At 54.4% G+C, this 25,055-nt stretch overlaps 2 protein-coding genes across 2 annotated transcripts; both read left to right on the top strand.

Moving 5' to 3' along the window:
- Positions 1-5,867: 5,867 nt before the first annotated feature.
- On the top strand, positions 5,868-10,844 carry SLC45A3 (solute carrier family 45 member 3; the record flags this gene model as incomplete). Its single annotated transcript, XM_080358115.1, has 4 exons — positions 5,868-6,040; positions 6,517-7,350; positions 8,800-9,065; positions 10,389-10,844. Exons 1-4 carry the CDS (start codon positions 5,893-5,895, stop codon positions 10,842-10,844), a joined length of 1,704 nt encoding a protein of 567 aa, XP_080214241.1. The 5' UTR covers positions 5,868-5,892.
- A 7,648-nt stretch (positions 10,845-18,492) lies between these two features.
- LOC308048932 (Krueppel-like factor 15) lies at positions 18,493-22,095 on the top strand (the record flags this gene model as incomplete). Its single annotated transcript, XM_080358259.1, has 2 exons — positions 18,493-19,403; positions 21,918-22,095. The coding sequence occupies 2 exons, from the start codon at positions 18,493-18,495 to the stop codon at positions 22,093-22,095; spliced, it is 1,089 nt and encodes a 362-aa protein (XP_080214385.1).
- Between the last annotated feature and the right edge of the window lie 2,960 nt (positions 22,096-25,055).

The raw sequence follows: 25,055 nt of genomic DNA on the forward strand, positions 1-25,055 counted from the left end.
GTCAGGAGAGGTCAGGTGAGTTTTCCATTTCATCCCGCGCAAGCCTGCCAGAGCTATTCTCCATGGGGTATTTCCCATTCAGCCGCGGTGAATGGACACTGATAGCTGTGAAAGGATCTGGCACCGTATGAACAGCCCTTCCCTAAGCGCTCGCTCTTGTGCTCTCTCCCACCCTTTCTTCCCAAGGGCTTCCAGGGAGCGGGGAATTAATAATGTTCATAAAGAGCCCCTTGGAAGGTTGGAAGTGTAACGCTGCGGTTGTGAATGGAAACCCAACGGCTGGCGATACCCTTCTTGCTCCCCTCTCTCTGCTGCTCGTTGGGGAGAGGTTTCTGCATCCAACCTGCTGCAGGAGGGATGATGTGGCATCACCTCCTGCTTCTCCAAAATGTGAGGGCTTTTCCTTTGCTAAGGCTTTTGCGTGGTGATTTTTTCCCATATGAGACAGACTCAGGTTATTACAGAGCCCTGACAAGTCACAAGTAGCTGATGAATCTAATTCTCTGTTTGATTATTATTGTGGCTGTTTGTTGAACTGTGGGGCGGGCGCACGACCATCATAAATCAGAGAGGCTGCGACCACTTTAATAACATCTCTTGTCCCTTCTGCGCCCATGTGAGAGACTGGAAGGGTTATGGAGTGGCAGGATATGGATTCTTCTGAGGTCTACATCAGTTTTTCTCAGCCACGTAACTACACGCAAATGTTATTTTTAAAATGTCTGTCGCACTGTTTAGGTGCAATTACTTGTAAGATCTTAAGTTGGAAAGATTAGAGGGGTCTGGGAGGAGAAGAGACTTCTCCCAGTCTTTGCTTGTACGTGTCCATCAGCGCATAGTCCCCTTTCTTCAGGTGTCTCGGGGTTCGTTTGCTCCACAGGCGAAAGGTGCGGGTCAAAGTCCGTTAGCGAGGGCACGCGGAGCAGCGTCCGCACCGGCCAAGAGGGGGAAAGCGGGAAGTGAACTTTTCTGCTGGCGACGGTGTAAACGAGTCCGTACAGCTGGTGTTGCTGGTAAATTCGGTCCTGTTTTGTGTCTGCGCTTTGCTCGAGTTCAGATGGTGGTTTCCTCCTTGCCGCATCGAGCGCAGGAAGATGTTTGTCAAAAGCTTTTCTGCGGCGTGTGAGCAGGGAACGAGCTCTGAGTAGGTGAAATGGGTGAATCCGACCTGCTGGCCCAGTGCCTCGGGAGGAGTGGACGCTCGGAAGCCACTTCCCCTGGCTCCATCCCTGCTCCTTCTCACTCCCGTCAGCGCTGCGGGGCGGGTTGGTGTCCCTGGGCTGCAATTGTTTCTGCTTTGCTTGCCGTTGCTGAAAAGGCTCCTGTGTGCAGCTGGGTGGCACAGAGCCCTCCTCTCCCTCTCTTCTCCCTCTCTTCTCCCTCTCTTCTCCCTCTCCTCTCCCTCTCCTCTCCCTCTCCTCTCCTCTGCCTCTCCTCTCCCTCTCCCTCTCCCTCTCCCTCTCCCTCTCCCTCTCCCTCTCCCTCTCCCTCTCCCTCTCCCTCTCCCTCTCCCTCTCCCTCTCCCTCTCCCTCTTCCTCTCCTCTCCTCATGTCCTTTGTCCGGCATTGTGCCACTTTGCTCCTGCCCCCAGACCCGCCCTCCTACCTGCCTACCAGGTGAACCAGCCTCTCGGCGTTGATCTGTTGTTTCTCTGCAGAGAAAAGGAAGGAAAAGTTTAGGTTGGAAGCTTAAAAGTAAAACCCAAACATGGAGTTTAAAGTTGTTTTATTTCTTCTTGGGGAGGGAGAGGGAGAGCAGAGGAAGAGCCTGAGCGCTCAGCAGCAGATGATGTCCCCACGGCACGACAGCTCGGGGAGCAACTGCGAAAAAGCCCCACATGTGGCTTCCTTCTGCTTCTGTGTGCAGGAAACCTTACACAGTGAGCCCCTTTTGGGGGGATGGCTGTTGTCCTTGTCAAGGTGCTTGGCATTGTGCCCCTCTTGTAGAAGTTTGGGGAAACCGAGGCCAGAGGCGCCTGTTGTCACGCAGCTTTTCGGACCAACCACCCCTGTGTCTGGCTGTGACAGGTCTCCTCATCACAAGATACCAAATCCCCCTGGGCTGGACAGGCTGTTGCAGGTTTGATTGGGTTGTGACGTGTAAGCGCTGCTGTTAGACCAGGATCTCCCAGCTCGGGTTTGCCTGACTCCTTCCACATCACAGAGCTCCAGATCCACACCGGTCTGTCAGATCAATTGTCCTGGAAGACATTAGCAGTTTAAGTGAAGTGTTTGGTCTCGCTGCTGGGACTGTTGCTTAGAGCCAGACTGTTACCTGCGAAACTGCAGGGAACATCTCATCATCTTTACAAGGAAAATAAGAATCCCATGTACTAAATCTCTCTGTGGCAGTTGTTTGTGAGGTGCCAGCACGCCATCAAGGGAACGTGACAAATGTTAACACCAGGGTAGGGCTTTGAGCAAAGTCCAAAGCTGGAGTTTCCTTCTGGGCTGGTTTGGGGTGACACGGTGCTGTGTGATCAGCGGGTTCGCAGGGCTGGTGCCTGCAGCCCGTGTTTGCTCAGCGCCCCGCGCGAGGGGCCCAGGCGTGGTTCTGCCGCTAATAACACACTGGTGTGACGGGTTATCGGGAGGCAGGGAGGGCCCTGAAACCAAACCCGCCCGTGTACCTGCTACTGGTTCCACCTCTGCTCGCCTGCAAAGTACCGGAGTCGCTTTTCCTGGACGCTGCGGATCGTATTGGAGCCAGGCTGGCTTTGAGGAGCTAGGCTGGCTTTGGGAAGCCAGGCTGGCTTCGAGGAGCTAGGCTGGCTTCAAGGAGCTAGGCTGGCTTTGGGAAGCCAGGCTGGCTTCGAGGAGCTAGGCTGGCTTCAAGGAGCTAGGCTGGCTTCGAGGAGCTAGGCTGGCTTTTGGGAGCTAGGCTGGCTTTGGGGAGCTAGGCTGGCTTTGGGGAGCGCAGCTCACAGCCACTGGGATCACCTGTCACTGTTCGGCGTGGAAAGGTGAGTCCTGGCTTCTGGTTTCCCTTCCTGCAAACCTCCCGAATCCTCCTTCTCCATCCCTCTGTCCTTATGGATCAACGGTTCAGATGATTTTCCTAGTCTGCGCTGGCGTTTCTCTCCAGCTCAGCCAAACCATCTCTCTGTGTTCTGTGAACAAAATTTAAAAAGCAGTTGATGGGTGTTGGGACAAAGCGCAATTTAAACAGAAAAAGGTTCATAGTCTCTTGCAGCCGTACCTGCAGCTTGGTTGCTGTTGACAACTTGTCATCTCTGGCTGTACGTGAGTACTGCTTCTGGGTACGCTGGGATTTATTTGTTTTGCTCTGAGGGTGTGGATGGGGAAGAGCCAGTTCTTTTCATACCCACTGGTCAGAAATTCAGCCTTTCTGCCTAAAAACTGAAATTCTTAGGTAGTCAGGGAGAGGGACAGATTCCTGCTTCCTCTCCAGTGCTGGAGATGTCACTGCAAGAAAAGGGAAGAAAACCTTTATTTTTGTCTGTGTGTGACATCTTTTACTTAATGTTTGGGGTTTACCTTGGGATAAGTCCCCTTCTGTAACCCCCCCAGACCCTGGACCACAGCGGACATTACAGGTCTAGCTCGGAGTGATGGGGGCTCACTGAATTTGGCCTCGTGTGTCTGCTTCCTCCAGCTGCCAGCACCCCGGCTTGTGCTGCAGCTTCAATTCCTGTCCCGAGGCTGTGAGCCAGCTGGGCACCCCTAGAAACGAACACGGCCGAGACATCCTGTGTCTACCCCACATCTGAGAAAGGTGGTTGCTGCCCCCAGTCGCATCCTCTGCAGGCGGAGTGGATCTGAAGTGACGCTGAGCATATCTGGAGCCGCCGAGGCTTTCTTTGAACTTTGAAGCCGCGTCTAGTGATTAAAGGAAAACTGTTGCCGTTCCCCCTCTGCCGTTAGCTTGCTGTTTGACCTTGGGCAAGTCATCTCAGTGTTGGCGGGTTTAAAAGGAGATGTCTTTTGTGACAGTGGAGGTCTAAGTGAGGGTGGAGGGGGAAAGTGAGGGATCCCGGAGGGAAAATGATCAGGACTTACGGTGTGTAATTGGCATTGTGTCAGCTCCTCAGCGCAGGAGCGGTGCCGCTCCTCTGCAGCACACGGGCGGAGAACGATGCTTTTGTCTGTGTAAAAACCTCATTGCCACGCTTCCAGCTTCTCCCAGTCGTCTCCATGTGGGTTACTTGGCTGATAGCAAGAGGAGAAGAAAGACAAAAGGGAGAATGCAGACACTGCCCCAGCTGTACCTGTCTACCAACCCTTGTGCGGCGATGGACGTCAGACACCCGTGCTCCGTGGAGCCAGGGAGCGCGGATTAGTGCTGTGCTTGGTGATAACGTGGAGTCTTCTCTCTGGATTATTAGCTCAGTTGTTCTGCTGGCCTCACTCTTTGCAGCTAAGGGCAGTTCTGGCACGGAGGGGGTGTACAGGGACGTGGTTGTTGCTTCCCCGCAGCCAGGGAGGGAGCCAGCGGAGATAAACTCCCCCGCCTGCATGTCTCGCATTCTGTTCAACCTCCTTCATCCCAAGGACCCAAAGCCCCTGGGGGCTGCGGTGGGATGGGAGGCAGAAGTTTCTGTGAAATCGGGCCAGAAACGGGTCACGAGCTGAAGCATATTCAGGCCAATGGGACGCGTTTTGCCTTGTCCACACAGAGAAACTCGACGGCGGCTCTTTTAGGCTGAGAAATCAGAGCGCGTGAATCCCGAGAATTAGGCAGCAATTTGTTTTACTCCTGAATCAGTGCCTGTGAAGGAGTTTAATGTCTTGCTAACCCATTCTGCCATTTCCAGCATCGCTACAGACCATCTTTCTGAGATGCTTTTAGCAAAACAGCAGTTTGACAGGCTGGATGCTGGTAACCGTGCAGGATTTCTTTCATTTGTAGACCGACGTAGTTGCAGGCTCATAACAGGTTACTAAGAGGCATCTGCTTACTCTTGCCTTAACTGCTTAGCCCCTGTCCTGATCTGCTGGCCTCTCCCCGCTGAAGAAGGCTGGAGAGAGGGAGCATGTTACAGGGCAAATAGATGACTCAGGCTAATGAGTAAGGTAATTGCCGTTCACTGTTAGCTGAGGCTAAAGTGGGTCAGGTTTGTTTGTGAAACTCCATGGAGGCACCATCTGTTCTCTGTGTCCCATCTCAGGGGCTGGAGACAGGGTTTGGGTGAAACTGCTTCCCCGGGAGCCTGCAGGGTCATTAGGCAGCTGTGTGGGTCTCTGGGGATGTCCCTGTGTGACCGCAGGCGAGTGCCCGCAGCCCTGATCCTCCACGGGAACTCTTAATTGATTTCACTGGGAGAGGAGACCCTAAACCCTTTGTCTCTCTGCTGCAACTGCCCATCTATAAGATGCGGCTGCACGGGACGCTGAGAGGTCATTAGACCTCCCTTGGCCCGAAGGCAGGATGGGATTTTCCCAACAATGTCTGACAGGTGCCTGTCTCACCGGTCACAAGCCCTCGGAGAGAAACCCATCACGAATGTAGTTCATATCTTTTAACCCTGACGCTCTCTCCAATGTCCTCTCTTCATCCTCCCTGTCAGCAGTGACATGTCTGTGTGGTACCTGGTTTTAGCCCTTTTCCCTGCCCTGAATCCCACTGTGTCTAACAAACGTCTCTTCTCTCAGCCCACAGCATGTGAGCAGAAGGGGAAGCCTGTGGTGGGATCCCTGCCTACCCACGCCTGGACTCGACATCGCCAGGGACACATCTTGCAGTAAGAGGAAGAGGAAAATACAGCTCATTCGCCATTGCTAAAAATGGGAGGCAGCATCTGTCCGGCAGACCGGGAAGGGAAGCTCCAGCCCTCGCCTGCGGGGCGTCCCGGGGAGGGACATGGCCGGGGGGACGCAGCCCGTGGTCAGTGAGTGTGTCAGGGCAGCGTGGCCCAGCCAGCCCGGCTCAACATGCTCTTCCACAACCGCAAGACCCAGCTCCTGCTGGTCAACTCGCTGACGTTCGGCCTGGAGGTTTGCCTGGCTGCCGGCATCACCTACGTGCCGCCGCTGCTGCTGGAAGTGGGGGTGGAGGAGAAGTTCATGACCATGGTTTTGGGTAGGTGATTTTGTTTTTTCCTGTCTTTGAGGTGCTTGTTTCCCCTTTGAGTCTGGAGGGCACGGAGGCTTGTTGCTGCGGGATGGTTGCAGGGCTACCATGTGTTATATGTGTTTGGAGAAAGGGGCTGTTGCTGCAGGATGGTTGCAGGGCTACCATGTGTTATATGTGTTTGGAGAAAGGGGCTGTAACCCAGCAAAGCATCCTGAGTTCTTTAAATGTCCCAGGCTTTTTTCACAATTCATAGATTCATTTTGTTTGGAAGAGCCCCTCAGGATCATCAAGTCCAACTATAACCCAACTCCAGCACTAACCCATGTCCCTGACAACCTTGTCTAAATGCCTTTTGAACTCCTCCAGGGATGGTGACTCCACCACTGCCCTGGGCAGCCTGTTCCAATGCCCCACAGCCCTGCTCATACACACCAGTGCCCTCCAGATCTGTCCCCCTAACACCACCTGCTTCCCTTTCGCAGGGATAGGACCTGTCCTTGGCTTGGTTTTTGTCCCGCTGATCGGATCCGCCAGCGACCACTGGCAAAGCAGCTACGGCCGAAGGCGACCTTTCATCTGGATGCTGTGCCTGGGCGTCCTGCTGAGCCTCTTCGTTATCCCCCACGCCAGCAGCCTGGCCAGCCTGTTTGCCCTCAACCCTCGCCCGCTGGAGATCGCCTTCCTCATCCTGGGCATCGGCTTGCTGGATTTCTGCGGCCAGGTCTGTTTCACCCCGCTGGAGGCCCTGCTCTCCGACCTCTTCCAGGAGCCAGACAACTGCCGCCAAGCCTTCTCCATGTACGCCTTCATGATCAGCTTGGGGGGCTGCATTGGCTACCTCCTTCCAGCCATCGACTGGGGCGGCAGCTTTCTGGCCCCGTACTTGGGAGGGCAGGAGACATGTCTCTTCAGCCTCCTTGCCGTCATCTTCCTCGGCTGTGTGCTGGCCACGCTCTTCGTGACAGAGGAGGCGGCCACCCAGGCGGATGTCCTGGATGGTCCAGCGCTGAAGGATGCTCCCCCCAAGCCCTCACCTCCCGCCTGCTGCTCTTGCCAGCTCTCCAGGAGCTCGTGTCTCCTGCACGCCAGGCACGTCTTGCAGGCGCTGAGAAACCTCTGCACGCTGGTGCCGCGGCTTCACGGCCTCTACTGCCGCATTCCCAAGGTCATCCGGCGCCTGTTCGTGGCCGAGCTCTGCAGCTGGATGGCACTCATGACTTTCATGCTGTTCTACACAGACTTTGTTGGGGAAGGGCTGTACCACGGCATCCCCAGAGCCAAGCCGGGCACGGATGCCAGACGCCACTATGATGAAGGTGAGAAGTGAACCAGCTGCTCTGAGGCTGCAGCACCTGTTCCTTAGGACAGGAGCATTTAGTGGGAGCTGGGAATGAGCTCAGCTCTGCTAGTAACACAAAAAAAAGTTACAGGAAACCGTAAACTTTGTTCAGATGGGTCAGGAAAAATTGTCCCACGGCCCCAGAGCATTGCCCAGTGGACCAAATAGCAAAACGCCTCTTTCTCCTCCGGCTCTCAGGCACTGAACCAGATCTGGCAGCGCAGCCCTGGGGCTGGATTGTTAAATGGCAGAACAGTCTGGCAGGTTGCAGGCTGGACAGGACGGCTCCAGCTCTGTCTGCGAGCTGTGGCTGCCGCTGCCCATGTCCTTTCACTGCTCTTCCCTCCCTTTGAAGCGAGGAGTGGCAGTGCTCCCCATTGCTTGGAAAGCCAGGATGTGCTCAGTGGCAGCCAGGTGGTCTTTACCGCATCTCCCTTTCGTGCTGCTGTGAGATTCCCATCTCACACCTGGATCTGGGGAGCCCTTGAGCAGCCTCCCCATCCTCACCCCTGTCTCCGGCGCTTTCTGACCGCGCTCGCTGCTGCGGCTGCCACATCCACATCATGCGATACTGCAGCACGAGACCTGCTTCCTCTTGTCCCCTGCTGTCCTGTTTGGGCTGCTGTGTTGTGCCAGACTCTTGACTTGCTGCCCAGCCCTTCTTTTCCTCTCCCTGATCTAAGTCTTTTATTCCTGACCCTCCTCCTCCAGCTGGTGCATCTTGCCTTCCGAATTTTCCACTCAGTGCCTCCGTGAGCTCTGCAGCACACTGCCTCTTTGTGCTGAGTGTCTGTTTAACTTAGAGGCAGCTTAATTATTATTTAACATTTGCACTGTATAGCTTCCAGCAGGTCAGGACTCCATTGTGTTAGCTGTCATAGAAACATGTGTTGAGTAATGATCCTTGTTTCAAAGAGTGAGTGGTTTTAATTCCCTGAAATCTGATAGATCTTTGCAAAGGGTAAGGTCCGGATTGCTACCGGATACTGCAGTCGTTTAGTGGGTGTTGTGTACTTTACCTTGGCTTAAGCGTAATTCCTTCTTCCGTTTGTTCCGTTGCTGGTTTGGACATCAGATAACACAGATCCTGGTTCATAAGCAGGTGACAGATCCTAGGTTAAGAGTAGGAAAGTGCGAAAAACAACTTCCAAAGACAAGAAAGGCGTTTGGATTCCCATCTCCCATCGCCCTGCTGTTTACACTGGGGTGCCCAGAAATACTCGCTGCAGGTGCAGGGTAGGAGCTGCAGTCTGGGTGCTGCAACCCTGGGATGTCTTAGGTGATGCAGACGTGCGGTTGTTTGCGGCTGCGTCACATTCTGCACAGACGGCACAGAGCTGGGCAGCAAAGGGGAGGGAGGGAGACAGACCTCGAGATGCCCGGCTGTGTGAAATCGGTGCCTGTCACCACCTCTGCTTACCCGCAGGCGTCCGCATGGGGAGCTTGGGCCTGTTCCTGCAATGCGTCACATCCATCTTCTTTTCGACAATCATGGACCGGCTGGTGAAGCAGTTTGGGACGCGGACGGTCTACCTGGCCAGCGTGGTGTTCTTCCCCGCGGCCGCCTTCGTCATGTGCCTTTCCCACAGCGTCATCGTCGTCACCGTCTCGGCCGCTCTGACGGGCTTCACCTTCTCCGCGCTCCAGATCCTGCCATACACGCTGGCATCACTGTATCACCATGAGAAACAGGTAGGGCAACGTGCCTGGGAGCTGTGAGGACAGCTTGACCACCCTCTTCTACCACTTGTAGCTGGTACCATCAGTTCAGCCCGCGGGAGAGAAACACATGTCTATGCGCAAAGGTTTTCCACATGTGCCTCTTGTCTCCAAGATGTGTCTTCTTATCTGAAATAGAGGCCATAAACGGGTTTAGCGTCTCTTTCCTTCCACATCTGCTGCTCACAACAAGCATTACGCAAATTTTTAAAATGGGGAGTGGGTAGGATGGGGGAAATCGGCTGGGATCGGTGTATCAGAGGGATGTGCTACATTCCTCTGTGTTCTGCATATTTGTAGGGAAACTGGTGCAGGTTAGTTACACCTCTGTGCATTTGGCAACCAAGTCACATCTGCAGCACTGCCAACCTGAGGTGCTAAAAAACCTCCACAATTTTCAGCTCTTAGAGGTCCTGCTTTCCAATTTTAGCATGTAGATCAGTAAAATGAAAACTGAGGTTCTACATATTCCCCCAGCTCCAAGAAAAATAAACATTGTGAAACTTCTGACACCAACACAAGAGCTAGTAATCCTGTCCCGCATATGTTTTCCTTGTGGAGAAGGCCTAAGAGGTTCCTGAGTCGCACACTAGATTAATAGGAGTTTCTCTTGTGCTGCAAATGCAAAATTAATTTGTGGTTTGAGAGCAGCTCTTTCATCCCAATGGCAGGCGCTTCACTGTGCAGTGAAATAAGTAGGAGTTTTTACCACAGGCATCCAGATGTTCACATTGAACAAATACTTCTGACCGGCCCATCCCAATTTGCACCAGGCACCCTGTCAAAATCGGGGTACGAGGGAGTGTTCTGCTTTGCAAATCTTCAGTTTGGCTGGGATTTCCCATGGACAGAATAGCAACAGAACGAAAACCAAACTCCCCAGGCTGGGAATGCGAAGGCCACATGCAAAAGGCTTGATCACAGTATCACAGTATGTTTGGGATTGGAAAGGACCTCAAAAGATCATCTAGTCCAGTCCCCCTGAATGCAATGAGGTGTGGGGTATAGCTGGGCTTGGTGTCTCTAACTCGAAAGTTCCTCTGTCTTTTACCAGCTACTTCGCAGCAGGGAGACACCACAAGAACTAGTCCCTAAAATGCCTTTTGCAGAAAATTCTCCATCTTCCCCATTTCTGTTCTCTTTTCCTTCCTGTTGAAATCACTCGTCATTTTCATTTGCCTCCCTCACTCCTGCTTCCTCTTCCCACTCTCTTTTTTCACTTCAACCACTCCTCCCGAAGCAAATCGTTCCCCCCTCTACTGCCTCATTCCTCATGTGCCCTCCTCTCTCCCCCAGGTATTTTTGCATAAATATAAGAGCAAAGAGGAGGAAGACACAGCCCGAATGGACAAGAAATCAGCCTTTTCTAAAGGCCTCCTCTCCAGCCAGAAGCTGCCTTACCAGAACGGCCACACTGGGAGCCTCTTCTCTTCCTCCTCATCCTCCTCCTCGCCTCCAGCCGCCGGCTCGGCTCTGTGCGTCAGCTCGTCCTGCGACGTCTCGCTGATGATGATGGTGGGAGAACCGGACTCGGTGGCTCCAGGCCGAGGGATCTGCCTGGATCTGGCAATTTTGGACAGTGCTTTCCTCCTCTCTCAGGTTGTCCCCTCCCTTTTCATGGGCTCCATCGTCCAGTTTACGCAGTCGGTGACTGCCTACATGGTGTCCGCTGCCGGCTTTGGCCTGGTCGCCATTTACTTTGCAACCAAAGTTGTCTTCGATAAGAGTGACATGGCCAAGTATTCGGTGTGATGGAGAAGGCACAAGGGCGGCGTGCGGGTGCCCGCACGTGGCAAAACGAGATGCGTGTGCATCTGCACGGCCGCTTGTGGGGAGCCCCGTGTGGCTTCTGCTGCCCCCGTGCTGTTGCTGGAGCCCTGGGGGGTATTTCTGGGGCTGGGGGGGGCAGGAGAGGTGCAGCAGGGCTAATCTCAGGTGTAAATATGAGGCATCGGGGTGTCACGCTTCGGGCCATCAGTGCTTTCCAAAGGTGCCTTTGTCGAAAGAAAGTGCTGCACAGCCAGCACCAAAGGGTTTATACAGGGGAGAGAAGGGAAATGGACTTTTCCTTGAATAACGGGTGATGTTTCTGTATAATTCTACCTAAACTGAGCAGGAGATGCAGTAGTTTGGGGGGGAGGAAAAAATCCTTGGCTCTCCTGTTTTCCAGTTATATCTGTACCCTCTTCCCCTGCTGCTTGTAGATTAACTCAGCTTCTTGAGCAATACTTCTGCAAATAGGACACGGGAGGAGATTTCCCTGGAAAAAAAAGGTGGGTGGGTAAAGTTTGGCCATGGAGCAAAGGGGACGCGTGTGTGTGTGGACAAACACGTCCGTCCGTCCTTCCACCCCACCTCTGTTCCGACTGGGAGAAGCCATTCAGGAGAAAAGTTACTACGTCTTGTTTTGGAAAAACAAGTAATGTTCCATTAGGACCAGTTCCAAAAGGTGACTTATCTTTTACCTACGTACTAAGTTGCATCAGATGGAAAGGACTTCTTAATTCTTTTTTTCTAATGATTGTTTCTAGCTTTCCTCACGCAGTTCTCAGTAACTCCGGCCTCTCGCTCCTCAGAGCTGCCGCCTGTTCCCTCCCCTGACACATCCAGACCCTTGTGCCTCTTCCACACCCGGCCCTTGAACGATGCTGCAATATCCCCAAATCTATTCTCAGAGGGTTTCCAGTCCTGTGATAATGAAGTAGAACAGGGTCTGCTGATCCAGATGGCTTATTTACCATGTTATACTTACTTGGGATTTTTAAATATATATTTTATTTCCAGGCAGGAGTCAAGATTCTTACCGAGGCGCAGAATAGACACATTACCCGCTAGAGAAAAGCAAAGCGCCTCTTGCAGCCTTAGCCCTGGGTTGTGCAGGTGTTTAGCTCCCAGATGTGGGTCATTTTGCAGCGGCTGCAGCTGCGTGTCCTTCTGGCCAGTCCCAGCCGAGTGGAACCATCCTGCTGGTGGCAGATTTCCACCCCTCACACAACACACCGAGTAGGAGTCAAGGTCCTGGCCCACAGTCAGCACTTCAGACTTTGAAACAGTCCAAATTCTGCCTACGACAGGTAGGGGAAGCCGCGAGTTGGGGGTTTGGAGGCGAGGCTGTGAGCACACAGAAGTTGTTCATCAGTCTTTAACTTTGGCTGGTCCAAACAAAGAGTCATTTTCTGCGGAGGTGTGTGGGCAGCGGGATGCGCTGCTGAGGTTCTGCTGAAGGGCAAAACGTTGCTATTTTTGCAAGGTCTTGTCAGACTGTTCCTTGGCATGGGAGCGAGGTTCGTCCCCACTGTCTGGCCTTCTCCTCAGCTTTTTCAACGTTTCTTTCCCGTAAAGGGTGACTGTTTTTGTTTGCTTTCTTCTCAAATTATATGCCAGCCAGCCTCCCTTTCCCACAACAAGGTTTGTGTGCTGAAACGCAGCTGGTTTGGGGATGGATTTGGCAGCTGTTTAACCACCTACGGAAACAGTTTTTCATCTGTACTTCCTACCCTGGTCTGTCCACTCCAGGCTGCAGCAGGAAGATGTTATTGCCAAAGGTGAGGTGTTTTGTGGACAAAGGTTCCCAGTGATCAGTAACCTCTAATCAATCAGGTCCCTACTTGAGTGCTGATGTATCCTTTATATTTTTTCTGATGTAAAATGTTGGGAACCTTCACACCTGGAGGCTGCTACAGTGCTAAGTGCTTTTGATAACAGAGCCATTTGTTTGAGTGCCTAAAAGGTAATTCCACCCCAAGCTTCAGGTGCATGGGTTTGATGATAAGGGTCTCGTGTTTGATGATGAAGGTCTCGAACACTTCATTACGGACATCTGGCGGGCAGATGGGTATGGGAAGGAGGGTTTGCCAAGACCCATTTCTGCCTTCACTTCTTGTCCACCGTGGGAGCTGGAGCCCAAATGGATTTGGGCTGTTTGCACGAGGAGAGGAAGAAACTGCCACGTGCGCTCAGGTCCTTGTCGGGGGACACAGGGAACACTTTTCTGTGTGTGCGTTCAGCAGGGAGGGAAGACAAGGCAGCGATTGGGATGGATCGATGGAGGCTGAGGAGAGATCGGGGTGAGGGAGCAGGAGGAACGGGGGGTCGGGGAAACGGAGGTTTGCAGCAACGTGAGGGTTCGGGCTGGCTCTGCCCTCGCTGTGGCCGTGCCCCGTCCTTAGAGCACTTCACAGCCCTTCTGCTTCCAACCAGCCGTGTCTCAAGGGCCGGCTGCCAAGGCTGAGCTCAGGGCCTGAGCTGGGCTGTCGGCAGCCGCCGTCCCCAAACCCGTTCGCTGTCACCGCAGTGGCCCGTGTCCTCCGTTATTACCAAAAGCCTTTGTTCCCAGTTCAGGCTGTGGCTGGGGCTGGCGGGAGAGGCGTTTTCCAGAGCATCAGTTGAGAAAGTGCCATTGTGAGATTGTCCTTCCTGGCCGAGCGGGTGGGAACAGCCTCTGGGTGTTGGGGCCACACACAGACAGCAAGGGACACGGGCACATCCTGGTGAAGGTTCTGATGCGTGTGTGATCACAAAAAGCTCTCTAGGACCTGATTATCCCGTACAACATACAAGCCCTTCAGAGGCGGTTTTACCGTGAGTTTTTCTGTTCCAGGTAGAAAGTGCGCCGCTGCTTTCTGCGGGCGGGGGAGTCGTGCTGTGCCTCGCCTTCCCTTTTGTGAGATGGGGGTGCTGAGAGCCGAGATGGGGAGAAAGGAGAATGTCGTTAACGTGAGACTGTTGCGCATCTCCGGGCGAGGGAAGGATGGGTGGGTGCTGGTTTTTGGGACCGTGTGCTGTCCGCGAGATGTTCATGTTTTATTTATTCAGCAGAGCAATTATTTTGTATACGATGTAAGAGGAAGGCTATTATAAATTTTTATGAAAAAGGAGGAAATTAAAAACGATGTTTAAATGGGACGGCTCTGTGTGCGTGTGGCTCGTGCATGTGGCGTGTGCTTGTGTGCGTGTGTGTGTGTGTCGCTAAATGAACCGCCAGGGGGCGCCCCGAGCGCTGCGGTGAGGGGCGGGGGGCGTGACCTGGCCATGAAGCCCCGCCCCCTGTGATGAAGCCCCGCCCCCGTGGTGACGCTACCCGTGAAGCTCCGCCCCCTCGTGGTGAAACTCCGCCCCCCGCGGTGGGACTCGCGCATCCCCGGCGCAGGGGCTGGGGCGGTTCTGGGTCGGTTCCGCAGAGGAGGGGCGGGCTTGGGGGGCAACGCCACCTGAGCCACCCCCTGTCACCTGTGACTCGCTGTCACCTGCTCCCTGCGGGTCTCTGGCGCGAACATCCCGCTGTGCAGACCCCGCGGAAGAATCGCTCCCTGTTGTCACCCTGTGACCTGCTGTGAATCAAAGCCGCTGGTGTTTGAACCCCGCAGTGTCACAGCAGCCGCACGGGAGGATTTTGAAGCGCTAGGACTTTCCCAGTCTCTGCAAGGGATTTAGTTATTATCAGCACTTAACGATAAAGACTGTGAAGCTGAGGCACAGGGTGACACCCAGAGGCACAGCAGCGAGTCGGGGGAATAGCTGTGGGTGCCCTTTCCAAAGGAACATGCGTCTTTCTTATTGTTTGTTTGTTTGTTTGTTTAATTAAAGCAAAGCCTTTGCTGTGGGAGTTTTCATTCAGGCTCAGAATCTCATGCTTCTTACAAAGCAGAGAAGCTCTGCACTCACTCGGGCTGGAAAGTGGCTGCTTGCACTGGGAACAGCAGCGGTGCCACAGGATCCCAGAGTGTCAGGGGTTGAAGGGCCCTGGAAAGCTCATCCAGTGCAATCCCCCCATGGAGCAGGAACACCCAGATGAGGTTACACAGGAAGGTGTCCAGGCGGGTTGGAATGTCTGCACAGAAGGAGACTCCACAACCCCCTGGGCAGCCTGGGCCAGGCTCTGACACCCTCACCGGGAACAAGTTTCTTCTCATATTGAAGTGGAACCTCCTGTGTTCCAGTTTGCACCCATTGCCCCTTGTCCTGTCACTGGTTGTCACCAGAAGAGCCTGGTTGCATCCTCCTGACACTCCCCCTTTCCATATTGATCCCCAGGAATGAGTCCCCCCTCAGTGTCCTCTTGTCCAGCTCCAGAGCCCCAGCTCCCTCAGCCTTTCCTCACACGGGAGATGCTCCACTCCCTGCAGCATCTTGGTGGCTGCGCTGGACTCTCTGCAGCAGTTCCCTGTCCTGCTGGAACTGAGGGGCCACAACTGGACACAAGATTCCAGGTGTGGTCTCCCCAGGGCAGAGCAGAGGGGCAGGAGAACCTCTCTGACCTACTGACCACCCCCTTCTAACCCACCCCAGGTCCCATTGGCTTCCTGGCCACATGGCCCAGTGCTGGCTCATGGTCACCCTGCTGTCCCCAGGACCCCCAGGTCCCTTTCCCCTATGCTGCTTTCCAACAGGTTGTTCCCAAGGACACGCTCAGGACGCCTCGAGCTCCCTGTGTGGACAGAAGAGACAGATGCAACTCCTTAACACAGCACCAGCATCCCAACGCAATGACCCTCCCGAAACTCTTCCTCCTGTGCCAAAACCCTGTGCCGCCAGCACAACCCTCACTGCTGCTACCTGCTAGGACTTGACTTCATTTTTTTTCCGCCCCTGGGATATTGGAGAAATCTGGACTATTTCCAGTGTAAATGAACAGGGAGAGGAAACACCGGCAAACCGCGGCAGGGTCCCACCCGTCTCCTCCAGGACTCGGTCCAGCAGCCGCGGGTCTGCCCGAATCCCGGACTGGGAGGGGGATCTGGGGCCGCCCCGCCAGCCCAGCCCTGTGCTCCGTCCGCCAATGGGACCGGCGGCCGCAGCCGAGCCCCCGGGGGGCGGGCCGGGCCGGGAGCCGCCCCCGCGCTCGGAGCCACGGGCGGGATGGAGCGCGAACGGGTAAGGGGGTGCGGGACGGGGGACAAGGTCGGTCTGGGGTGGGGGGGATTGTTTTTCCACCCCACCCTCCAGGATGAAGCGAGTGACCGGGCCAGGATCGGGCCCCTCGGCCCCGGGGTGTCCGGCTCTGCTCCGCCCGGGGGGTGTGGGACTGCAGTTGTGCCAGATTTTGTTCACACTCGCTTGTCCTTGGCCGGGTGGAAGCGTGGGGCATCCTTATCACTGGGGGATCTGCTACACATCGCTGCGTCCCACTTATTTAGCGTGTTGTATTTGTCCAATGACTTCGCAAGTCCGTGTTTGGCGCGGATGCTGTGAATGTGATTCCCGGCTCTGAAGAGGTTACAGGTGTTTGTTTGTCGCGAGAGGAGAGTCAGAGCCCTCGGCTGGCTTCCCGGCTCCTGCTCGTTGGCTGACCTTGGGCAAACTGCTTTTCCTCTGTGTGCCCAAAGTGCACATCTGCTGGTTTCGTTCGCAGTGGCGCGCTCTTGGGGACATGAAAAACTTTAGGAATAGAAAGTGAAGCTTGAACACGACGTTGACCTTGTCCTGCATTGCGCTTTGCTGAAGGCCAAAGTCAGGTCTCCGTTTCCTTGCAGTAGCTGATCTGGGATGACGGCACCGTTGACGTGCACTTTGCAAAAATGCCTTGGATTGACAAGGCACTGACGTCTGAACGGGCACCGACAAAGTCTGTTAGTAACGGAGCGTGCCACCAGGTCGCACATTTCCCCTCCGCAGCGCTCTGTGAGGCAGGTTGTCACTATTGCCCCCAGCTGGATGGGAAGCTGAGGAGCAGAGTGTTCCAACAACTACCCCAAGGCTGCATGGGACACCCTGCTCAGAGCTCCTTAGTCCCAGCTTAACCACTGGACCTTCCTGCCCTCTGGTTGTGCTTTTCTGTGTGTTGTTCAACAGAAGTGTTTGCAAGGTATGTGCTAAGTGATGCTCCTGAGCTAAGGAGTTTATAGTTTAATTCAGTTGTCCTGGGGGCAAACTGAAGGGCTGGAGACTTCCTGAGCTGCTTGCCAAGGACACCTTGTTGGAAAATCAGGTTTTAAGACTTTCTGGAAGAGTGTTTGGTAGCCAGAGGGCAAAGGCTTTTGTAGCCTCTGAAGCTTGTAGGAAAAGGAGACAAGAGTCAGAGAAGCAGGGATCAGAGAGAGATCATGAAATCGGTGTGGAGGAAGGAGTGGAACTGGGTGCTGCCTTGAAGGTGATGGTTCAGAGCATTAACTTATGATGTGATGAAAACCTGAAGGCTGAGATTGGCCCAAACACCTTTCATACCTCCCATGTGAGCAGCGATGGTCTCTGCTCATCACGGTTTGTTGGAGTTGCGCTGGGGACACATGATGGGCAGCACAACGAACAGCCCCAAGCAACGTGCTTAGCAGAGTTTGAAGGACGTGGGGAGTATTTCTTCTTAAGGAGCTGAGCCTTTCTTTTAAACCCAAACAGCTTCTCAAAAATTCCCTTTCCAGCTCTCAGCACCCTGAGGAGCACTGATAACAAGGACTGGCTTGACTGGTTTGCAGCTCTGCAGAAATCTCATGGACTCACTCACTCTGGAAGAGGTTCACGAAGGACTTTGGCAGAGGTTTTCTTTCTCTTGGAAACCCGCTTTTTGCATTAAATGTAAGAAGCTCCTGCCTTCTGGGGCGGTTTAGGTGCTGCGGGAGCAGGACGCAGCCTCCACGCTGCTGTCCACAGGGGCAGGGACGATGTGACTCCAACCTGGAGACGCCGTGACTCTTCTCACCCATTTTGAAAAGCGGCATTCGTGTCCTCAAGGGCCCCGTGAGCTGACCCCAGTCCGTCTGCGATGCTTTCAGGAGGTGTGACTGAGCTCAGCCTGCCTGAACTCGCCTTAAACTTGCTGGTTGAGGCACCGAGAGCTGGTGTAACCGCAGCAGCGTGGTTGCTGGTGAGCACTCACGGCTGCGGTGCTTGCACAGAGCCCCGGGCGGTTTGGCAGCAGCGGTTGCCTTGTTATCTCTTCCAAAACGACTTGGTTTTAATCCAGCTGCGATGGGTCTGCATCAGGTTGTGGTTGTACCAACATTTGCAGCGTGGAGAAACCAGCCCCCTCTCTTGGACCTGAATTAGCTCCTCATTGTAAGCCACAAAGCATCCTCTGCATCGAGCAGGGCATCCCTGCCCCCTGGCTTGGGCAGAAGAGGGATGAAGTGTTTCATTGTGTATTTTAAACTCCCCAAAGTACTTTGCTTCTGGGGGTGTATCCAGCTCTTTGTTGGCATAGGAAAATGGTCAGCATGTGTTTTTTGAGCAACAGCCTCCTTAAAAACAAAGGCCGCTGACTAGTTTTGATGTTTTCTTTCTAACGCACAGTCCATTTTATTCAAAGGTTGACGTTTTGTTGGTCAGTTGGGTTTTTTGGGGGGTTGTCGGTTTGTTTTTGGAAATTACCTTGCTGGTGTTCTCTTGCAGATGAACGGAGACTTCCCCAGCTCTTCCAGAGCCTTCTGATCCAGCTGAACCAAGAGCAGAAGACACGAGTCAACAAATGGTCTCTGTGCATCGCCAGGAGCTGCTGCCCCCCTTGCCCAGCTCTTCCCTCCTGGAGAACTTTGCCAATGCTCTGCAGCACAACGTGCCACCGTCCCCTCTGCCGGGACACGGCAGCGAGAGGGTGTCCGGCCACCCCGAGGGCTCCGGCCACCTCCATGCGGGTGACACCAGCCGCTCTGATGGCCCCTCGCTCCCCGTGTCCCGCGCAAAGGGGGAAGATGCGAAGCCCCAAGTGTGCGAGGCTCAGCCCAAGCTGCCCGACTTCTGCGGCCGCCTCTCGCAGGACTTCATCCCCACCCTGGAGGAGATCGAGGAGTTCCTCAGGGAGAAGGCCGAGTTCCTCAAAGACGAAGCGAGCGAGCTCTGCCCGGCTGGAGGGAAGGTCGAGATCAAATCTGAGCTCAGCTTAGGTAGCTCTGAGGGATGGCTTATCTCCGGCGTGACTCATGAGGATGAAGTCTCAAACGCTGCCCAGCTTGGAGGGACCACTGATGGTGGTGATGTAGCTGCGGGGAGGGTTCCTGTTGTCCTCCAGATCCAGCCCCTCCAGATGGACTCTGCTCTAACACACAGAGCCGCGGGTGGTGTCCAGCTGCTCCTCAGCTTGCAGGGCCAAAACCTGTCCCTCCTCCCTCAGACCCAACCCTCTGTGACCACCAGGGACCAAAAATACGTCAAGATCGCCCCCTTGCCCATCGCCACGAGGCCGGGGCCGCCGGGGGATGTACGAGAGGAGGAGGCGACCCCCAGGTTTCAGAAAGCCCCCGCTTCCCTCGTGCGCTCCCATCGGTGCTCGCACCCGGGCTGCGGCAAGGTGTACACCAAGAGCTCCCACCTCAAGGCTCATTTTCGGCGGCACACGGGGGAGAAACCCTACACGTGCGCTTGGCCCGACTGCGGCTGGCGGTAAGTGGGGTGTCCTGGCGCTCGCTGGGGCGCAGGAGAGCCCTCGGCTGCTGGAAATACGGGGAAAACCACAAGTTCTCTTTCCTGAGTCAATTCTATGTGAGAGCTGGAAGGAGATGGGAAGGAGGAAAGTTTGTTGAGCGCTTTGGGTAGTTTTCACTAAAAATGCTGGAAACCTCCAGCTGGGGACACGTAGCTGACAATCTCCCAAACACCCCAAATCCCCCTTGCACTGGATGTCTAAATACCCTCCATCAGCGCAGCTTTTCCAGGCGATCTTGTAACTGCAAGCTTTCTCCACCTAGTTCTGGACAATTTCCGCCACTGGGCTACCAAAATGGCTTTTCCCATTAATATTTGTCCCAGAAATTAGGAGTCTCGCTGCCTGCTCAGGAGCCAGCGCACACTTCTGTGCTTATTTATCAGCGCTTTGCTTTCTCTTGCTATTTGCCTGCCCTGCATCCCTCCAACACCCGTGAGCCTGTCGTGTTATCTCCACGTTGCATTTACTTCTGTTTGCTCTGTGCATGCTGGCGGTTGGAATTGTCTTTCACCTACGTTCCTGAAATTAACCCCGCTTCTTAATCTTGCTGCACGTCTCCGATTATTTCCCTGACGCCGTGTTTTCTCCCCGGTACCGCACACCTGTCCTGGGGGGCAGGATGCTCGGCGCAGCCTTTGTAAGGAGGGTTAATAGTCCTCAGGTCTTGCGTAGCGCTTCTCATCAGCAGATCTCACCGCGTTATCACAAAGAAAACTGGTGCTGGCAGCACTGAGCTTTCCTGGTGCCTTACACAATGCTTTGGCAGACACTCGCTGCCTTGTTTCCCTGGATGGTGTGTTACGGCTTCTGTGTCGGGGTGGGGAAGCTCTGGGAGGTATGAGACTACATCTGAATTTTGGGACTCCCTCTCGCCAAGCTGCTCTCCCATTGCCATCCACAATTGTCCCTCAATGCCACCTGTAACCGCAGTTCATAGGCATCGTCTCCTTTTCCAGTGCTGCTATAGCATCCTACGCCTGATGCTCAGAGCCTGGGGATTGAGGAAGGGGACAATGGGAACCACACAAGCATCACATTGTCCCCTGGGAAAGGAGGATGGCGGTGATGCCACACTGAGCGACAGCATCCTGCAGGATGTCCCCAAGTTGCTCGGCTTCACTTGCCACCCTGCCCACCGGTTACACCACGGAGTGACGTCCTCGGCTGCCGCTGTGGTTCTCTGGGCCATCCTCCCTTCTCTAGATATGGCCCTAACTCAAAATATATACGTCATTTCTCCTGGCCCCGCTTTCTATGAGAAGCTGAGACCTTGGGACTCGCTTCTCGCAATAAAGCCGGAAGAGAAGCCGGTGGTTTGCACAGAAGAGCTGGAGATGGCCTTGGGACACATTTTGTTTTCACAGAGCCTTTTGTGAGCAGCCGCAGTATTTACTGCACCAGGTGTGAGCTTGGAATCCTGTGGCTGGGGTTACATCTCAAGCTCAAGTTTTCTGCTTGTTTGCGTAGGCTTGTTTCAGCCAGATGGAAAAACCCTTCTGTCCTGATACTCCTGCCGTCTGTGCTGGCTCCTTAGAGGAGTAAACCCTGTCCAGTCCTCCTCTCCAGCACTCCCCTGACACTCAAACATGCTGAGGTCACACCAGCTCCAAAACCTCATCAAGACCCTTGGGGTGGCACTTGTGAAACTGCTGCAGCCCCGCGCTCTGCAGGTGCCGCCAGGTCTGGATCTGCGGGTGCCAGGTGGAAGAAAGGGCACAGGAGAATGGAGATGTGCGTGTGGTTAAAGGGGCTTTCCAGGCTGCTCAGCTGACCTGCTCCAGGTGTGGGAATTACACGGACGAGCAGTCTGAGCGCTGGGCACATCCCCAGGGCAGCAATCGACTTGCTTTGGCATGGGAACCTCCGCTTTTGCACTCTGGGCTGGGTACGTTTGCTTTGCCTCCCTTGCTCTTAGTGTTTAAACCAGCTCACGGGCAGCTTCTCTCTCCCCAGCTCCCCATCTGAGAGCAAAAACTCTACACCATTCTTAGAAACAAGGGGATGCTCAGAGTTTGCAGGGAGAACACATGCTCTCCCACTCAAAACAAGGCTTCTCTCAAAGCGATGCTCTTCTTGGGGTTATAGTAAAGCCCTTATAGTGCCCTTTAGTCACTGGGTTGATGCCCCAAAAAGCAATATCTCTCAGCATCTGGCCTTGGAGTTGCCAGCACCCAAGAGCTTCCAGCAAGTCTAAAACAAATGAGGGAAGCAGGTGGACACTGTCCTTTAAGAGCAGTGGAAAGAATTAAGATCTCAGTAGGTGAATTCTTTTTCTCTAAATCACCCCATGGAGGGGTTTGTTTCCCTCCGTTCCTCCAGCAGGAGCCTCGGGTACCTGCGTTTCACTGGGAGGTTGGATGGAGCAGAAGTGGTCACCTCAAGAGCCAGCCCGCCCGTGTGCCGCGGTCCTCGCGTTCCCCGTCCTGTCCAGCGGCCAAGGCTGGATCCACCACCCTTCCCTTCTCCCGCAGGTTCTCCCGGTCGGACGAGCTCTCCCGTCACAAGCGTTCCCACTCGGGTGTCAAGCCGTACCAGTGTGCCGCCTGCCAGAAGAAGTTTGCCCGCAGCGACCACTTAGCCAAACACGTGAAGATCCACCAGGGCCAGCCCTACGGCCAGCGGGCGCCGCAGGGCGGCAGCAGAAGTTAAGCCTTGCTGCTCGTCCTTGCAAGGCTGAGTCCAGGAGGCCCCAAAGCCAAGCAAACAGAAGGCAGAGCCCACTGTAATAATGAAGCAGGATAAATGACTTTATTTAACAAATTATAGAAGATCCACCGTTACGCTGCTATTCAAGGATGACCTATATTCAGGGCCTTTTTCTGGTACTATTGTCCCTCTCTTAAATATATTAATATGTGATGGAAAGCCGAGTTAATTCAGGGTGAGTGTGTGTGTAGGAAAGTGGGGCTGGGACAGCTTGACAAGGTCACTTTGCAGGTGTCACCTGCCCGCTGCGATGTGACAGGTGAGAACTGGCCCACAGCCCTTCATCCCACATGGGACATCCCCAGGGCTGCTGCAGCATCCCAAGGCTCTGGGTCATTTCTGAGAAAGCCAGAGAGGGTTTATTTCGGTTGGGCTCACTCAGAAACCCACATCCATGAGCCCGTCTGCCAGGGTGGTGTGTCCAGGCAGGCAGAACATGGTGCTCAGGGGGTGTCTGTGTTGTGCAGCAGCTGAGGGGGGTGAAGCCAGACGGGTTTGGTTTATCTGGCAGGGTTGAGATGGTGGTTGTGTTGTCATAGAATCATGGAATGTCCTGAGCTGGAGGGACCCACAGGATCATGGAGTCCAAGTGCTATCCCTGCACAGGACACCCCACAGGTCACCCCATTGGATGTTGTCCAGTCTCTTCTTGAACACTGTCAGGTTGGGGCTGTGACACCTCCCTGGGGAGCCTGTTCAGTGTCCAGCACCTCTGGGTGAAGAACCTTTTCCTCATGTCCCACTGACCCTCCCCGGCACATCTCCTCCCATTCCCTGGGGTCTGTCATTGGTCACCGGGCAACACACGGTGCATGTTGAAGTGGGATCAAGAGAACTGTCAGCAGCACCAGCAAAGTCCTATTTTAACGTGATGGGCTATGGAGAGACGCTGATGCGTACGGACCCAGGGAAGAGCCGCAGCTCCGGTCGGGGGCAGCAGCGCAGCTCCCAGCTTGCTGACGTCCTTGTTGTGTTTGACTTCTGGTTAATTAAAGGCCAGCTCCTTGCTACTGTGCCAACTTGCCGAGCTTTTGCAAACATCTGGGAGGGAATTAGGTGCTTATGCAAACAAAGAATAAGCGTCAGGAGTTTGCGCTAGGCAGTATGCCCTTTCTACGTGGCTTTGCCAGCATGTCTCAAGCTGATATTTAGTGCCTGCGAGCTCTTTGCAACGCGGGTGTGCTCGTGCCGTCCTTCCAGAGAACTTCACACACTTGTCTCAAGCTGCCCTTGAGCTGGCTTTAGTGAGCTGTGTTGGGCTGTACCCAAAAAGAGGACAGGGAAATGGGCTGATCTCCTTTCCCTGCCCCGTGGAGAGCGCATTTGGACAGCAAAGAGGTCGTTCTCTGTTCCCCGCAGCCCTTTTTGAGGGTTGACGCTGGGGAAGGCAAAAGCCAGACTGGTGGGGATGGATACGGTGTCCAGAGCTGAGGGCTGGTACAAAAGCATCCCTGGATAAGACACCAAACACCAGCTTGTAAAGCGATCTGTCCTAGTGTTGTGCAGCTGGAGATGTTTGCTGGTGGCTCCTTCCTCAACGCGGTACCCGGCGCTTTTCCAGCTTTGTTGAGAAGCCACCGCAGTGGGACTTCAGGGAAAGAAGCAGCAAGGGAGCTGAAAATCCTTGATTTAATCTTAGTTTAGAATATTTGGGGATGCTTAACTGCCCCTGAAGGAGGTGCTGCTGTTGTGGAGACGGATGGAGTGGGGCACATCCACCCCTGAGGTCGATTGAGATTATGAATATGTTTCTCCTACTGTTTGTTTTTCCAGCACTGCCGGACCACGGCCCAGCCCAGGACCTGGTGCTGCGGGTCACTATCCAAGCAGCAAAGAGAAGGCTCCACTCCCCAACGCCTTTGGCCCCTATAAACCGCAGTAGTTTCTATAAAGTGGAAACTGCAAAACCGGTGTTTCCGCTGAGGAGAAACGTTCCTAAAGCTGGCTTGGGGTTTGGGTTCTTTAGTGCAGCCGACGGAAGGCTCGCTGGCTGGACTCCAGCCCCAGCGCAGCGGGGACTGACGTGGGTCCAGCGAGTGGCTCTGCTCTTTGCTCCCCAAGTGCTGGCGTGCTGGGGGCGCGTGTTTCTCAGAGAACACCTGCACCGCTCGCTTTTCCTAATCCCCAGGCAGGAGAGCGGGGTTTAGGACAGAAATAGCTGGAGCCACGTAGCTTGACATGATCCAAGCTTTCCCCAAAGGTCTGTTTCTGGATCCCGGCTTAAACTCCTTCATCCTTAGCTCAGAAGTGGGGAGGTGGCGATGTGACCGAGAGACAGGAGCTGCGTGCAGCCGGGTTTCTTTCCTGCGTGTGCAAGACCTGCGACTCCCACGGTGACTGTTTGGAGAGGGCTCATCCCATGGAGGAAGGATGACAGATTTTGCCATGATTAGCTGGAAACCCAGACCTGCCTCAGGGAGGGAATGCACCGCGAGCGCTCCCACCTCTGCCCTGACCAGATACCAGCAAGAATCACAGAATCATTTCAGTTGGAAGAGACTCTCAGGATCATCGAGTCCAACCATAACCCAACCTAACTCAGGCACTAACCCATGTCCCTGAGAACCTCGTCTAAATGCCTTTGAAACCCCTCCAGGGATGGTGACTCCAGCACTGCCCTGGGCAGCCTGTTCCAATGCCCCACAGCCCTTTGGGGAAGAAATTGTTCCCCAAATCCAACCTCAACCTCCCCTGGCGCAACTTGAGGCCGTTTCCTCTTGTCCTATCGCTTGCTACTTGGGAGAAGAGCCCAACCCCTTCCATGCTCCAACCTCCTTCCAGGCACTTGTAGACAAAAACACAGCCCGAGTTTGTGTGACGCTGAGCCTTTAATGACGAGCCAGAAGAGACAGGTATGCAAGAGACTATTTTGCGTCACCCTTTGTTTTAGCGGATTTTTGCCT

The sequence above is a fragment of the Nesoenas mayeri genome (assembly GCF_963082525.1).
Source record: "Nesoenas mayeri genome assembly, chromosome: 23".
Classification (NCBI taxonomy): Eukaryota; Metazoa; Chordata; class Aves; order Columbiformes; family Columbidae; genus Nesoenas; species Nesoenas mayeri.